This window comes from Carex rostrata, chromosome 9, assembly GCF_964058835.1.
Source record: "Carex rostrata chromosome 9, lpCarRost1.2, whole genome shotgun sequence".
Lineage (NCBI taxonomy): Eukaryota > Viridiplantae > Streptophyta > Magnoliopsida > Poales > Cyperaceae > Carex > Carex rostrata.
Genome location: NC_135926.1, coordinates 2,338,704 through 2,355,363, shown reverse-complemented (window position 1 = coordinate 2,355,363; position 16,660 = coordinate 2,338,704). Strand labels below are relative to the sequence as shown.

Sequence of the window (16,660 nt, the reverse complement as noted above, 5' to 3'; positions counted from 1 at the left end):
AATGCACCGTTTGTTTTGTGCTCTAATTATATCCTACATCTCTATTCTTAAAGTTCAAACAATCGATCCGAACCGCTTAACATGATCAAATTTTATATTTGTTTGGAAAAAATTTACTACTTTTTTAGATATATACAAAATCACTACTTCTCGACCATCCAAAAACAATGATTTTGTACCTTCTAAACAAATAGTAAAAAAAATAAAAAAGTACAAAATTTGGTCTCGCACACTTTAATATGGATATCATGTTGAGCGGTTTGAAACAACAGTTTGAACTTTGAAAAGAGAGAGATGTGAGGTATGGTTGGGCCACATAAGCAATGGTGTCTCCCCCACTGATTTTATGATCTTATCTGGCCATTTCCAAGAGCTGCTAATTTAGTTTATCGTTTTTTAGTCACGAGTCTGTGTAATAAAAATTAAAAGCAACACAACAGTAGAATAACGCACATTTTTATCTTATGATCCTATCTGGCTAAAAACAAAATAATTGTCTTTCTTTGGATCGAACTTTTCACAGCATAGACATATTCTCAACAAATTAATTTGTGAAAAAAAAAAGTCACCAATAAATTGGTCAAGAGAACTTGACAGAGATCAAGGCGCTTCAATCATGCTTCCCGTGCTGATGGACACACTGTAGTCGATAATAACTGTAATTAGCCATTATACGAAAGAGAGAGAAACCATAATAGCTTATGAACATATCAAGACTTCGAATAAATACTCGATTTGAGATTGACAAAAGGAAAAGAATCACACTGTAGTCGATAATAACTGTAATTAGCCATTATACGAAAGAGAGAGAAACCATAATAGCTTATAAACATATCAAGACTTCGAATAAATACTCGATTTGAGATTGACAAAAGGAAAAGAATCAGAAAACATACCACGATGATTTTGCTGGCTTGAGATGAAACCTTGGTTCCTTGGGAACAGTTATCGGTTTTGTTGATCTAATCAGACACATAATACCAGTCAGTTTGTCTTATATTTTTTCCAGTAACATTACAAGAGCTGCTAATTATCATATCTACTGAAACTTAGAGAAAATCTCATTATATGGCAAATTGCAAAAGCATTAGAAAAATATAATGACAAGTGCTGGAAAAGCTTATGCTATGCAAATTATTTCGTGAACAAAATTTTTTAGATTGGATACATATATTTCTTACCTTTTGGGGATGAAGGGGCGATCAAAGAATGGCATGGGCTGAGCTTTTGGTACCTGCTCTTTTCTAAGCCTTCTTATTTCTTCTTCCTCTTCCAGCTGAAATGGGATAGGATTGTCAAAAAAAAATTGACATTAATTTGCAAAATGGACATAGTTTTCATATAACATTTTAAAATGTCAAAATATACGTGTACTGAAAAATGATAATATTATATTCCTGAGACAATCTTTCTGAGTTCTCTTTAACAAATTCAACAACTTATCCCCCTTCTTTCACAAATTTTTTTCCATAATAATAAGCACAAAAACGCATATATTGATCAATTTGAGAATATATACGAGGGGTACATAATACTTTTGTTTGCTGTAGGGCTGTTAAAAATTGCGCAAGAACTAAAATATAACATGAACTTCAACGTTTTATTTTTATGACAAAATAACAAACAATATTTCTCCATAGAAGGTCCCAAAACAGTTAAAATGACAAAACACAAAACAACAACCAATGCTAAAAAGAGGTCTCCAAACTGGCAAGTATGCATCAGAATTTGAATTACTATTCTATTTCCCATTAATAATTTGCCCTTTCATAGGGCCAAAATTGTTCCAACTAAAATAATAATATGGTTGTGTTTGTCACAGTTGAGTTTACCTTTCGTTGTTGTTCTCTTTCCAGCTGTATCTCTTCAATATGCTTTAATCTCTCTGTGATCTGAAAATATTATTTTTATTTAATCAGAGAAAATACAAAATGACTTGGTGGATTCTGGTACTGGTAACTAACTTTCATCCTCCAGTAACCTGACCCATGGAGTTATTGTACCAACACAAACACACAGAAAAATCAAATGTAAATTCCAAGAAGAGTTACCTCTGAAGGGTTTTCAGTTTAGATCCTAGTTTAGTTAAAAAAACCTCAACTGGACAATAACTAAACTCAAAATGTTCAAATTTAATCCTAATTTAGCTTACAAAATTGTCATATTCTGCACGTTCAACTGCACGGATGTCGCTATGCAAAACGAGATCAATTGGCTCTGTTCTTTCTTTAACTGGTGGTTTCACCAAGCACTGGAAACAATAAAAAACATTCAAACAAATAAATATGTGATTAGATATACGATTAAATAAATGTTTAGATAAATATAATAAATATTTACAGCAATGTACATCTATCCCTTTACATTTGAAACATTATATTGAAATACACACGTTTGAAAAAAGAAATGAAATTTTAGCCCCTAGAAAGATGTAAATGTCATTTATACCCCTCCTTCCACATTTACTTCAAAATATTTCCAAACTAAATATCTTGCTTCACCCTTTTTTTCTATATAATTTGTGTTAATTTATAATTTCATAATTTACTTGTTTGATAGCATAATTTCTATATTTTTTTTTCAAAGGGTGTAATACGAACTTCAATGTTTTCTGGGAGCACACATGTTTTTCCACAATTTATGTTTCCAATACAATAAGCAGCCTTTATTAAAAAAAAAAGGGAAAATCAGATGGGGTTTCACCTCTGGCTCGTCGGTGGTCCACGGTAAACCCTGAGCAACGGGGATACGCATCTTCTCCTGTTCTAAAAGCATCTCCTCTACTTTCTTCATAAACTGTTTCTCCTTGATTCTTCCTCTTTGCTGAATTGAAGGACCGATTCATCAGAAACACTGATAATCGAATATTAAATTGGTTTTGCTTGTTTGTTTAGCTTCAAACAATAATTACCTCAGTTCTTAATTTGAATGGGTGCTGACTAGTCACCTTTAACTGCCTGTTCCAGCTCTTTAGTGAATCCGAGCTCTGGAATAAAAAGGTTGGAGTTTTTGTAAAGATACGCATAACCACTTACACAACCATTCTTTGATATAAATAATAAATAAATAAATAAAAGTCTGGACTTAGATCTTACACTTCGTCGGCTCCTGCGACCACCACCTGATGTCCTGCCTTCCCAGCTTGATCTGAAAATTGTCGAATATTTCAATACGCTCTTACCAACACAAATTTCCAATAGGAAGTCCTAGAGCTTTGAATCCATTACAGAAAAAATTAGAAATGATAATTAGATGATACACAAACACTGAAGAACTTTTGAATGGCATACCTATTGCTGTCCATTGAACAATAAACCTTAGATGAATCTCTCTCCAACACACTGAAAGAGATAAACTCCGCTGAGGAAGAGAGAGAAAGCAGGCCTGACCCATTATCTCTAGCCTTCACCACAGGTTGCAAACCGGGCAACGCCCAATTAACAACTCTTGCCTTCTTCTCGTCATCTTCTCCTTCTTCCTTTGTCTCACAATCTTCCTTTTTCTTTATCAACTGGAGGCTCTCAAAGGCCTGCACCAGGTGCTTTACTAGGCCCGATCCTGGTTCAGGCATTTTGTCGAGCGCCTTCTTCATTGCTATGGTCCTCATCTTTCTCACCTTTGAACTCCCCTCCAATCCATCAATCCCCAAATTGTCATCACCATATTGATCAAATTCCTCAGTTTTCTTATTGGATTTCTCAACAGGATTCTCCAATTGAACAACTGATAAACTTGATTTCTTCATAGACCCGGATTTTGGTTGTTCTTTGGCCTCAGATCCACTCAATTGATCCTTAGAAACCTTGGACTCTGAGAGAACTACATCGGTGTCCAATTTAACCACAGATATTCCCCTCTGATCTTTCAAAACCTCGTCTTTTGTTGGTGAGTTGGGGGTTTCAGACTTCTTACGGAAGAATTCTTCTTGTGACGCTCTTAGCGCCTCATAGGCTTCCTTGCGGCACTTATCAAAATCTAAAGAGCCGTCTTTAATTTTTAGATTTTTCTTGGCGACTATGAATTTACGACCTTGGCGTGGCACTGGTGGGATAGGCACAGGGCAAGCAACGGCCCGTGAAGGGGTCTTTGAGTTAGATTTCTTAGCCGGTACAGATTTGGAGGCAGGAGATTTTGAGGTTTTGACAGAAGGCGGAGGAGATGAAAAAGGGATATTTGGGTTCGAATTTTCGCAATTTGGGAAATTTTCAGTTGATTTTGATCGGCTGTGTCGTGAGGTTCTGGGAGGAGTCGCCATTGTCGGTATCGGTGAAGGTAGGAAGAAGAAGAAAGAAGAGGAGGTCGGACTAACAAAGCGTGGTTTTACGAGCTTTTTTGTTGGTTTTGGTTTCTTTTTAGCAGATTTGGGAAAATGCGAAAGACGAAAGGACAAGAAAGAAAAGTGAACGTTGGAAGTGTTACTTGGAAAAATAACGCGTGAACCTGGAGTACTAAGTTGGGGGATGAGTTTTCTTTGGGGCGCAAAAGATATTTCTGTATACCGGATGCAGGTTGAATTTTACGTCATAACGGCTAGTTTAGCTAAGCGGTGTGGATTTAAATGCTGGAACCTGTTAATTATATCCGTTCGATAAAAACATTTGCCAAACAGAATATATATCGTTTGATCCTCAGAATTCGAAGAATCTAATGATTTTAAATTCCTACCAAAATACCTGCAGTGTCACATGTATAATAATTTTCATTTAGTGAGAAAATGGACTGAAATTATACTTTAATATTGTATGTGATTCTTTTTTTTTTTTCGGAATGACACACATAAATAAATGACTCGGGCACACATCGACACCATATAAAATTAAGAGTAAGGCTGTGGTAATATGCATATTATAGATAGGGACACTCGACTTCGACTATAAGAGGGACTAACCGGATAAATAACATATTTAAAATATTTTAATAAAAATCAAAATCTATATAACACAATATAGTATAATTCTTCAGTCTTCACTATTTGCTTTCATTTACCTTACAATAAGAGCCTAAGGTCTATTTTTAGAACAATTTTATCTGGATTTCAAATTATATACACAAATTTAAATAATCTCTTCTATAATACCATACACAAATCCATTTTATCATATTTTTTTTACAAAAATATTAAAAATCTAAAAGAAAAACTAGTATGAAAATAAAATATTAAATTAATCTTTATCTGAAAGTTACAATGAACAACAATTTAATAATTGCTAAACAGTTGAGGAATAAAATACAAACCTCAATTTCAAAGGAAAAATATATCACGTACGTACTTCACAACAATTTAAATTTCACTTTTATAATATTTATTTTTTCTCTCTTCGGAAAATCTTTCAATCACTTTCTATTTTTCTCTCCAATAATATTCTTTTTTTTTCGGTAACAATCAACAATGCTTTCTAAAATGGTCAAGGTGATATCTCCAAAATACTTAATGAAGACAATACTATAATAGGCACGGTTTCTTTCTTTTATTTAGTTTTTTTTTATCTGTTTACTATTGCCTAATTAGCAAATGAAAAAACATGCAATCTTACATTCAAATCCTCTAAGTTTTTTGTATTATCATAGGGTGGCTAATATATATAAAATACAATTTTAGTTTAATTTTTATATAATTGATAATTTTTTTTTTAAAAGTTAGAGATGACTTAGCCACCCCTGATAAACTTACATTTCGCCTTTGATTATGGAACCGTTCATACTATGAATTTATATCTTCATTTTGAAATCTAAATAATTGATCTGGACTGCTCAGCATGATTTTCATTTGAAAATATACTTACATATCAAATTTTATTAATATCATATTTCAAACATAAAAGTTAAAATTGTTGATGAAATTAAATACTTGCACTCCACCTATGGGATATTTTTTTGGAAATCGAATCGTCTGCCCTCCGGGGGGCAGGAAATTCCTGCCCCCAGAGTCTCTGCGGGGTGGGACCGGTTACTGTTTAAGGGTTTAACTATTGTTACTGTTTTTAAATGGGCCCCACCCGCAGAGACTCTGGGGGCAGGAATTTCTTGCCCCCGGGAGCAGACGATTCGGTCTCATTTTTTTGTGGGCATCAATTTTGGCGGGATGAGACCTAGCCATCTAGGGCGTTCGGTGGTCTTTTGGTAATAGAAAAAAATTGATCCACAAGAAAATATACGGAATCAAATTTTTACACAAATACATGAAAAGAAAAAACACGAGGTTGAACTTAATTATTTTTCCACCTGTCATATTTTGCTCGTTCTCCCTTTGAATCTTATAAAAAAATATATCCATGCATTTTGTTTGGTTTTTTATTTAATTTAATTATAGGTTGTTATTTTTACCATCACTTTTATTTATACTATTTTTTTTCATGACAACTTTAAGTTTTATAATTATAATTTTAATTTTAATTTTCCTAAATATGATCATATTTTACAAACGTCTCAGGCTAAATTCATCAGAAAGATAAAAGAGAAGTTGAGAATCTAAAAATTACTCTGAACTGTTCGGCAGTCAAGTTTTCTCTCCAACATCTCCCCCCATATCATTCCGAACCCGTATCCTCTCAGGTATTGCACAATTATTGCAGAGGATGACTTACTTAACGGTTTGAGATTAAATCTCAACCGGCTTGGGATTCGGGTCACTGTAGGGGGCCCCATTTTTGGGCTTTGAGATTCGTGCCAAGTTAAAAAGTACGGTTCAGATCTAGTAATTGTAAAAGATTCCCTTATCAGGTATTGGAGAGGATATATTTTCTATCATTCCCGGATAGGCTAAAATTGGTGGGAACAAATTAATTCGATCAGACTAAATTTTCATTTTTCCAATCGCGCACGAGGCTCTCTCTCATCAATCGCTTATGGTTATGTGGTAATCCAGTTTGGTTATATACAGTACTTCAATTTTGATTAAACTAAGCATTAAATGCAATGTTTAGAAGCTGAAATTAGTAAAATACGCCAATCTCACTAAATACAACTTATTTCATTATAAAAATAAATGTTTGTATCTTACGAAAAGAAATTGGGCACTATGAAAGAGGGAGGAAAAAAGGCGATCCCCCAGGCGATTCCACAGGCGACACACAATGATGGCTGGGGAAGAAGCAACCAACGGGGAAATGGAGGAGCGCCTGGTAAGCAACATGAAGAAAGGTGGAAAGCATTCAAGAGACACAACAACCCAGACGAAGGATGGACAATAGTTGGACCAAGGAGGAGATCTCGCCAAAATCCAAAGGCAGCAGACATTTATGATGGTAGCAGAAGAGACAATCAATGTTTGGGACAAGCCAGGAAATTGGTTAAAAAAATGTACTCCTCAGAGGAAACACAAAGGGCTTACACCAAAGCCTTTAATGAAGGTCGATGCTTTAGGTGTTTAGCCAGAGATCATAAAAAATGGCAGTGTAGAGAGCCCGTACGCTGTTTTAAATGTGATGGACTTGGGCACAGCTCAGGTAGGTGCACATTTAAGAAGCCAGAGGTGGATAAAAGGCAAGTAGATGCAAAGGGGAAAGCACCTGAGATAACAAAAGAACAGAGGAGCAACTATACTTACGCTCAGGTAGTGAAACCAACAAGCACAAAGCCATCAGTGAGAGCAGAGAAAATGGAACCATTTCTGGATGTAAGGCCGGCTGAGACCCAAGTCTTCTTCCCACCCAGAGAAGGTCTCAGGCCACAAAATCAATACTTGCACACAACGGGGATGGTGGTCATGGTAGAGGGAGCACCAGCACCGGACATACCTCACATACTGGCAAGAAGGCTAGCCAGCGTGCATGGCTGGACGCCGGCTGACTATGAGGTGCTGCCAGCTGACCCTACTGACGATGCACCTTTTGTACTGCACTGCCCTAGCGAGGCAAGCCTGAGAAACGTTGTATGGGAGAGCCCGTACGTTATCAGGCCTGGAGTGCAGGTAGGTGTCATAGCATGGGAGCCGGGATGGCATATGGTGTATGAACCGCCACCCTACCAGGCGTGGGTAAGATTATTTGGTATACCACACCAAGCTCTGAATAACATAGATATCAGGCAAGTAGCTATACCATTGGGAAGAGTCACTACTATACTTCCTTATGGAAGAGCAGCAGGGCATTATAAATATGTAACAATTAGGTTAGCATGTGAAAATCCAGAGGGACTATCTAGAACTCTCAAATACCATGAGGGTGACAAAACGGCAGGTATCAGGGTTGACTTAATGGGATGGAGAGAGTGGCAGGAAGGCCCTTATCCAGCACCACATAACGCACGGGGAGAGCAACAACAACAAAACCAGTTACACCCACAAGTGCCATCACCACCAAGAGCACCGTCAAGCACAAGCAATGAAAGCCATGGAGATAGTAGCAATGGAGGCTCATGCAGTGTAAATCAGCTAAGCAGAGAGATAGGCAAGCAGGTAAAGGCATGGAAAGTCAGGTCGAAAGTTAAACAAAGATGGGTGCGCAAGAAACACCAAGCAACACTAAAGGTCACACCCAACCAGGAAGAAGGCCACAACACACAAAAGGCCACACAAGTGCTGGGGGGCAGGGAGCAGGTAAAATGTTGCAGGGGGGAAATTCAAATTTTCAGAGAAGGGCGTGCGATCATTAACCTGTCCCTAGACCTGTTTATTTCACCTATGATGTCAACTCAGATAGCTGGAGGAATTAAATGCATGGTACTGCGCGCTGACAAGGGGAATGAAACAAGGAAGCTGGGGACAAAAAGGTTGAATATCTCACTCTGGAAGGACAATGAGATTGGGAAGGTAAAAGTGCAAGTACAACAAAAAGATATGGATTGGCTAACGGGTTTTCTGACAGGGGAAAAGATGAGTTTGGATCAGGTGGGCCAAGGAGGTCATGGGAAAGGAAGGAACATTTTGACCTGTGAGGAGAAAAGCAATCTCATCACGTATGGCAATCTGGATCAAGAAAGCCCATATGATATGGGCCAAGAAGAAAAGTATCAAGAAGATGATATTTGGGATTATATGGGGCTGGAGGGTTATGCAAAAAGAAAGAAAGAAAACAAATTGGGCCTTATTGAACTGCCTAAATTAGCACGGCCTGAACCTTCTGATGAGGAACTGGATCATCCACCGGGCTTCCCAAAGCCCAAATACAAGGCACCAGCCACGCCAAGGAGGAGTAAGCGCATCTCGGCAAAAAAGAAGAAGAATGAAGCAAAGCCCAAACAGCCTACTCCGCCAAAAATGAAATTAATTTTTGAAGAAAGGGCTGATCCAATAGATGCAGAGCTGGCAATAGAACTGATGAAGGAAGCAGGTGCAGTCATCACAGATCGGGTGAGTGCTATGATAAGAGAGGCAAGCACCAACGAAGCTGGCAAGAGGAAGGAAACAACAGAAAAGGTGCAGATCAAATGCATCATGTCTGGGTCAGGAGAGGGAGAGGAAGGTAATCTTCTCCATGTCTAACAACGCCACTAAAGAAAGGCGGAGCCTGGAGAGACTCTGCAAGATAGGAGGAGTGAGGAAGGCAGGAGGAAGAGTCTATGTTTTCTATGATTTTTTTGTTTTTCTGTTTTTTCAGTTTTTTTGTTTAGATCTGCAATGTTTAGTAGTGCACCAGGCCCATGAGGGAGAATGGTTTGTAGGAATGATTAGTAAGTTGAGAGTATGCCAGGCCCGTGGAAGGGGAGAATGGCATGTTTGGGAGAGAAAATTTTGGTTAGAAGCAAGGGGTTGGAAAGAAACAACAAAGGCTGAAGTCCTGATGTATCCAAGGTTTAATTAATGAATACAACTAGATTAATTAAATTACTGACGTGGAATGTGAGAGGGCTCAATGATAGAGCCAAGAGAGTGTTGGTCAAACATGAAATACATGTCCATTCGCCACATATACTCTGTTTGCAAGAAACCAAATGGGATACGGAAAATATTATGCATATAAGAGAAGCAATTGGTGCGAGAATGGATAATTATGGGATAATCAGAGCAAATGGAACGGCAGGGGGATTGTTGCTTGCATGGGATCAAAGGATATTCACAAAAATTGAAATACACTACACTTCAAAAACAATCTCAGCAGACTTGGTCATGAACCTGGATGACTCGGTTATTCGGGTAACAGGGGTCTATGGCCCTTCTACATACAGGGGTAAAACAGCTTTTTTCCGAGAAGTGATACAAGCAAGACCAAGTATTGCAATGCCATGGATTATAATGGGTGACTTTAATGTCACATTGAACACCCAGGATAGGTCCAATGAAGGATACCCGCTACAGCATATGATGGGATTTCGATCACTGGTGCAAGAGCTCCAGCTCATTGATTTGCCGTTACATGGGCAGAGATACACATGGAATAGTGAGAGGGACCCGCCAACGATGGTAAGATTGGATAGAATCCTCATATCGCCAGAATGGGCAGAGAATTTCCCAAACACTACACAAACAGCGCATACATCAGCGGTCTCTGATCATACACCACTGGTATGCACAGCCCAAACGAAGTTTCCAACATCTAATGTATTTAGGTTTGAGAATGTTTGGCTAAAAAATAGAAGGTTATTGGAACTGGTGCGTCAAACATGGGAAGCACAACCGCTGGCAGATAATGCAACGCAGCTCCAGAGTAAGTTCATGATGCTAACGAAACAAGTGACAGCATGGAAAAAAGAGCATCAAGCAAGAACAAATGAGCAAAGAAAACTATGTACTGATTGTCTATGTTGGTTAACAAGGCAAATGGAGAGTAGAGGGCTCACGGAAATAGAAAAGGTACTCAGAATAATAATGAAGGAAAGGCATAATCAGTTGGTGTTAGAGCAAGAGGAAAAATGGAGGCAGAGGGCAAAACAGAACTGGCTTGAACTAGGGGATAAGAATACGCGATTCTTCCACCAAATGGCATCAGCAAGAAAGAGAAGTAACACGATTGAGACTATAAAGGAAGGTGAAATTACGTTGGTAGAGCACAAGCAGAAAGCAGCGGCTTTTCATAAGCACTTCATCAAGCTGATAGGAACTCATCACAGGCAGCATGAGAGTTTTGATTTCTCGGCACTATATACACCTGAAGACCTGAACTGGGAACAGTTGCAAGATCCGATAACCATGGAGGAGTTGCAGAGTACAATCACTAGCATGCCATCAAACAAGGCCCCAGGTCCAGACGGATACACGGCAGAATTTTTCAAAAAATTCTCAACTCTCATTGCACAGGAACTGCTCAATACGTACAACTCAGTAATAAGCAGCACAGAGCCATCAATGAGCCCTCTAAATGACTCATATATTGCCCTCATACCAAAGAAGCAGGGCTTGCTCACTACAAACGATTTCAGACCAATCAGTCTCATAAATTCGATCCAAAAAATCTTTTCTAAGATCATGGCGAATAGGTTGAGAAATATTATACAAAGCTTAGTTTTGCCAAACCAGACCGGTTTTTTGCAAAATAGGAACATAAATGAAGGTTTTCTTTATGCCCAAGAATTGGTAACCATGGCAATGAGAGAAAAGAAGCAGGTGGGTCTGTTCAAGGCAGACATATACAAAGCGTTTGATACATTATCATGGGAATTTTTGGCGCAAGTCATGGAAGCAAAGGGTTTCCCAAGTAGATGGATCAATATAATACGGGGGGCAGTATTGCAAGGATCATCCAAAGTACTCATGAATTCGGTAGCAGGGAAGAAAATCAATCTCAAAAGAGGTCTTAGGCAAGGGGATCCCCTATCCCCTTACCTATTTATTATAGCAATGGATTTTCTTGCTAAATGGACAAAGGAACTGTCTCAACTCAGATTACTGCGAATGCCAATCCAAAATTGCAGCTCATGCCTGTTGTATGCGGATGATACTTTGTTTCTAATGAAGCCAACGAAACAACAGATAGGCTTCCTTAAAGTAATACTTATGATCTTTGCAGATCTGTCGGGTTTGGTGGTGAATTTACACAAATCAGAATTTCTGGCAACTCAAATGGAGGAAGGGGAAATAGATGCACTTGCTCATATAATAGGGTGTAAAAAGGCAAGCTTCCCAATTGAGTATTTGGGAATGCCGCTATCCAATAAGAAGCTGAGAAAAGATCACTACTTGCCGCTAATACAAAAGATAGCAAATAAACTCACAACTTGGAAAGCAAATTTGCTGTCTATTGGAGGAAGAATGGTGCTCTTAAATGCAACACTGACGGCGATGCCTATATACTACATGCAAACTTTTCTACTGCCTAAATGGGTGATAGAAGCAATTGATAAAATAAGAAGAAGATTCTTATGGCATGGGCATAAGGGTCAAGAAGGGAAATACATGAGTCTAGTAGCATGGGAAATAGTTGTAAGGCCTAAGGAGATGGGAGGAATGGGAGTTAGGAACTTGTATACGCTCAACAAGGCATTGCTGGCAAAGGTTATGTGGCAGTGGATACAGATACAAAGACCGGACTGGATGAGAATCATGAACATCACGGAACAGTCGCTTAGACCATGGGAATTGCATACTGCAACTCCATTTTGGAAAGCACTCCATTCAATTGGAGATTTCATATACATATCGGTCAAATACAAATTGGGGGATGGCAAGCATATCAAATTCTGGAAAGATGCATGGCTCAGCCAACCTTTGCGGGGGCGATACCAAGACGTATTCATGATGGCCAAGGAGCAAGACATGTCAGTGTACCAAGCCATGAATGAAGGACAATGGGACTTGAAGTTGCATCATGCACTCAATGAAACAGAGATTGAGCAAAGGGATAAATTGTTGATGGAATTGAGAAGAATCACAATTGAGGAGGATGCGGATGCAACCTGCTGGGTATGGACGGTGCAAGGCCAATTTACAGTCAAGTCGGCATATGATGCAATGGAAAAGAGGCCCTTTGTGGATAGTGAGATTAAAAATATATGGAAAATCAAGGCGCCATTGAGAGTAAGAATATTCACATGGTTGACCCTGAAAAATAAGATATTAACGGTAGACAATCTGTTGAGAAGAGGTTGGCAAATGCCGAATAGATGTATATTGTGTAAAACAGCATTGGAAACGGTCCGACACATTTTTCAGGAATGTGTGTATAGTGCAGCCATTCTAACACAAATAGCACAGGGGATGACAGTACTCGGACAGTGCCCCTTGTTCATGCAAGGAGATTACAAAGCTGCAATACTCAACTCGCAAAGGGCTGATGTCAGAGGGATGCAGGTAACTATGTGCTTTGTTATATGGCGAGAGCGCTGTGCTAGAATATTCAGAGAAGAATATAAGCCGCCATGGCAACTGGTGATAGAAATCCAACAGGAGTACCAAAGATGGTTCTTGACTAACCAAGCGCTGCATGGTAATCACCAAGAAGCAAATCTCATTAGGGAGATAGTAGAATACCACTAAGAGGGCATTGCAAATTGCCAGGAAGTAGCTTATTTATTTCTTTATTGCTTTTTGTTTTATTTCCTGTTTTTATCTTGCAACTTAAATTCAGACTTTGTAACTTTCAACACGACACCTCTGGTGTCCGATATATGAAATCTAGGGGCTTGACCTCTACTTTTCTTTTTCAAAAAAAAAAAAATAAATGTTTGTATTTTATAAAATTATAATTAATAAATAATGTTATTTTATTATTTAATACATATTATTTGATTTGGCACCGTGCAACTTATCCAACGACACGGTGCCAAATCAAATAATATGTTACTTATCCAACGTCGGATATTCGTATGAAAAGTATCTCAATTTGCAGATAATTCCAACGGCACGGATATTTCATTACTTATCCAACGGCACGGATATTTCATTACTTATCCAACGTCGGATATTCGTATCCACTTGATAATTCCAATATCAAATGTCCGTATCTCAATTTGCAGATACAGTGGATATATATCGCAAATATATTTGAGAGCATGCAGATGTCAGCATTTTTATTTTTGATGGCTGAAATACTATAATGTGGTTGACCGAGGGAAGTGAGAGAAATTGCGTATATTGGGTACTGGTCCTACTGGACTAGGGTTTTAACTTCCCCAGTTTGAGTTTAGTTTGAGTTAATTTCGAACTAAATTTGGTTTGAATTAATTTCGAATCGAAATTTTTACGAACTCAATTTCGAATCTTTTTACAAATTTTTTTACGACAAAAAAGAGTGATCGTAATCGCCGAAAACGAGAGGTACGTAAAAGTCGTCTATGATTTTAGAACTGAGAGCGAGGATTACGACTTACGAGTTATGACTTATTGCTGGACGGCCTTATATTTTAACTTTTAAGCTATCAGCGGAAATTAACAGTTCACATTACTTTAAATTTTGAACTAGAATAGTTCGCGAACCTATTTCGAACAAATCAGATCCAGTTTGAATTTGATTTGAATTAATTTCGAACTATTTCGAATTGAAATTTTTACGAACTTTTTCGAATCAAACTCGAATCGAATCACGAACTACGAATTTTTTGTGCAACCCTATACTGGACCCTTAAATCTCATTGCCAAATGTGTCCATCGAGATTAAATATAAATCCTCGGTACCTTAATCCATGTTTCTTAATAAGGTTCACAATAACGAGCAAAATTTATTTTAATTTTTCTATTTATTGGTGAATGTGTTCGTTATTGAAAATCATTGGAAATATAAAAAAAAAAAACTTAATTTTTCAAAAATGAAAGTCCTTTTGGTAGTTAACATACTTTTTTATTCTAAAAACAACTCTTTTCAGGAAAAAAAAAAAAATATGACTCAAAAGAGGTCCAATCATCACCACATGATGGCTGGAGTCCTTATTCATAAATCAGAAATCAGAATGCGCAAACAATGATTGCTTGGCTTATTTATTTATTTTTTTCAAAAAGGAAAATTTCCTGCGCCAATCTAAACTTTCAAAATAACAAATTTTCATGTAAAAAACTATGAGTGAGTCTATGGTACTATGCATATTACGATTTGTTACCGTGCTACGGTTCTATATTTGAGTTTTCAAATCCTAACGGTCGATCCGAACCGTTCATCTTGTTCTTCATATTAATATGTGTTTGGAGACCAAATTTTACATTTTTTAAAATTTTTTTACTATTTTTTAAGATTTATTGAAAATCACTGTTTTTGGATGGTCCAGAATTTTCAGATCAAGTGATTTTCTAAATATCTAAAAAAATAGTAAAAATTTTTCAAAAAATGTAAAATTTGGTCTCCAAACACATATTAATATGGAGAACAAGATAAACGGTTCGGATCGACTGTTAGGATTTGAAAACTCGAATATAGAGCCGTAGCACGGTAACAACCCGTGATATGCATAGTACCATAGACTCACTCAAAAACTATAGGGAAAATTTCCAGTGTATCTATCTAAACTTTTAAAATAGCCAATTTTTTCATGAATACAACATAATATCTAATATACCCATATAAACTCAACTTTCTTTCTTATATCCCCATTCATTTAATTTATCCTTTATTTAATTATTTTAAAATTTATATTGACCAATATACCATTTTCTTCTCTTCCTCTTCTCTTTCCCAGATTAAGTTTTACAAGACATGTATTAATGTATAGAATTGGGGAGGATGTGAATTCTCCCAACCCAACTAAATTTTGTGCCTTCCAGGTATCTAAACGTCTTCATGTCTTTGAGCATTTACAAGACAGATTAAGTTTTAGAAGGAATTAATGTATTTTTTGTACAAGCAGATACATGGCTTGGTACAGCTAACCTTGCTACCTGATGCAATGTTTGGGCATGCTCTCTCTGTCGAAAGACTAAAATTCTCACTTTGTATAGAATTGTCGCAAGAAGGTGCAAACTATTCTTAGTAAACACACAATAAGCTGGTTGCAAAATAACTTGCATGCTTGAACTAAAACAGAATGAAATGACATCATACATTTATTGGGAAAATTTCTAATTCAACCAGCATCCCACCAATATCTCCGTATAACAAAATCTTCGCTCATATAATCGAAAGCAACACATATATTATTCATTCCAATTTTTGAAGAAAAAAACAAAGTTATCAGTACAAAAGGGAAAAAAAAAAGTATCTTCATGCTTGGAAAGGAGAAAAGTGGAACAAGTTAGTAGTGGGGAGATAAAATTAAAGGGAAAAGAGTGTGACAGAGTTCAAAAGTCAATGGAAGAAAATGATAGATAGAAGAAAGATAATTGACTTGTGATGAAAAACCTCAAGTAAAATGTATCTTTGTTCGTGAAAGAGAAGGGGAAGAGAAGGAAAGGGTATATTGGTTAATATAAATTTTAAAATAATTAAATAGAATATAAAATAAATGAATGGAGATATAAGAAAGAAAGTTGAGTTTATATGGATATATTGGATATTATTAGCATCTTGCCCGTGCGTTGCAATGGGGATATATTATAAAATTGAATAGAATATGAAGATACATTTTTATTTGACATTCACATAAAATTAAGAAAAATTATATTTAAATAAAAATAAAAGACACAAATGAAAATAAATAAATTCAAATAATAAATAACAATTAAATAAACCACAACAAATAAAAAATGGATCAAATATAACATGAAAAAATTTATTGAAGTATCATTACAATTTAATATCTAATTTTCTCTACAAACAAGACATGTCATTAAACGATTTAGAGGATAAATAATCTGTAAAGAAAAAAAATTGAAAAATATATGATTAAATGATTCAAATAAGAATTTTCTCTATATATATATTCT

At 36.8% G+C, this 16,660-nt stretch overlaps 1 protein-coding gene across 2 annotated transcripts; it reads right to left on the bottom strand.

Annotated features, from left to right (window-relative positions):
* Window positions 1-440: 440 nt before the first annotated feature.
* LOC144559846 (TPX2 (targeting protein for Xklp2) protein family) lies at window positions 441-4,382 on the bottom strand. 2 transcript variants are annotated; one of them, XM_078308993.1, is made up of 9 exons: window positions 3,291-4,382; window positions 3,096-3,147; window positions 2,912-2,986; window positions 2,704-2,823; window positions 2,153-2,251; window positions 1,833-1,892; window positions 1,182-1,276; window positions 897-962; window positions 441-640 (listed from the first exon to the last, which is right to left on the bottom strand). In XM_078308993.1, exons 1-9 carry the CDS (start codon window positions 4,253-4,255, stop codon window positions 601-603), a joined length of 1,572 nt encoding a protein of 523 aa, XP_078165119.1. In that variant the 5' UTR covers window positions 4,256-4,382; the 3' UTR covers window positions 441-600. The 2 variants fall into 2 exon arrangements, with proteins under 2 accessions (XP_078165119.1, XP_078165120.1); XM_078308994.1 differs by having other exon boundaries at window positions 441-656; window positions 3,291-4,374.
* Window positions 4,383-16,660: the final 12,278 nt, after the last annotated feature.

Bases quoted from the DNA above. Each gene is read 5' to 3' on its own strand.
- LOC144559846 (XM_078308994.1), bottom strand. From the start codon at position 4,255: ATGGCGACTCCTCCCAGAACCTCACGACACAGCCGATCAAAATCAACT. The intron at 2,252-2,703 runs GTGAAACCCCAT...TATTGTTTCCAG, and splicing joins GGACCACCGACGAGCCAGAG to TGCTTGGTGAAACCACCAGT. The intron at 963-1,181 runs GTAAGAAATATA...GTGTCTGATTAG, and splicing joins CGCCCCTTCATCCCCAAAAG to ATCAACAAAACCGATAACTG.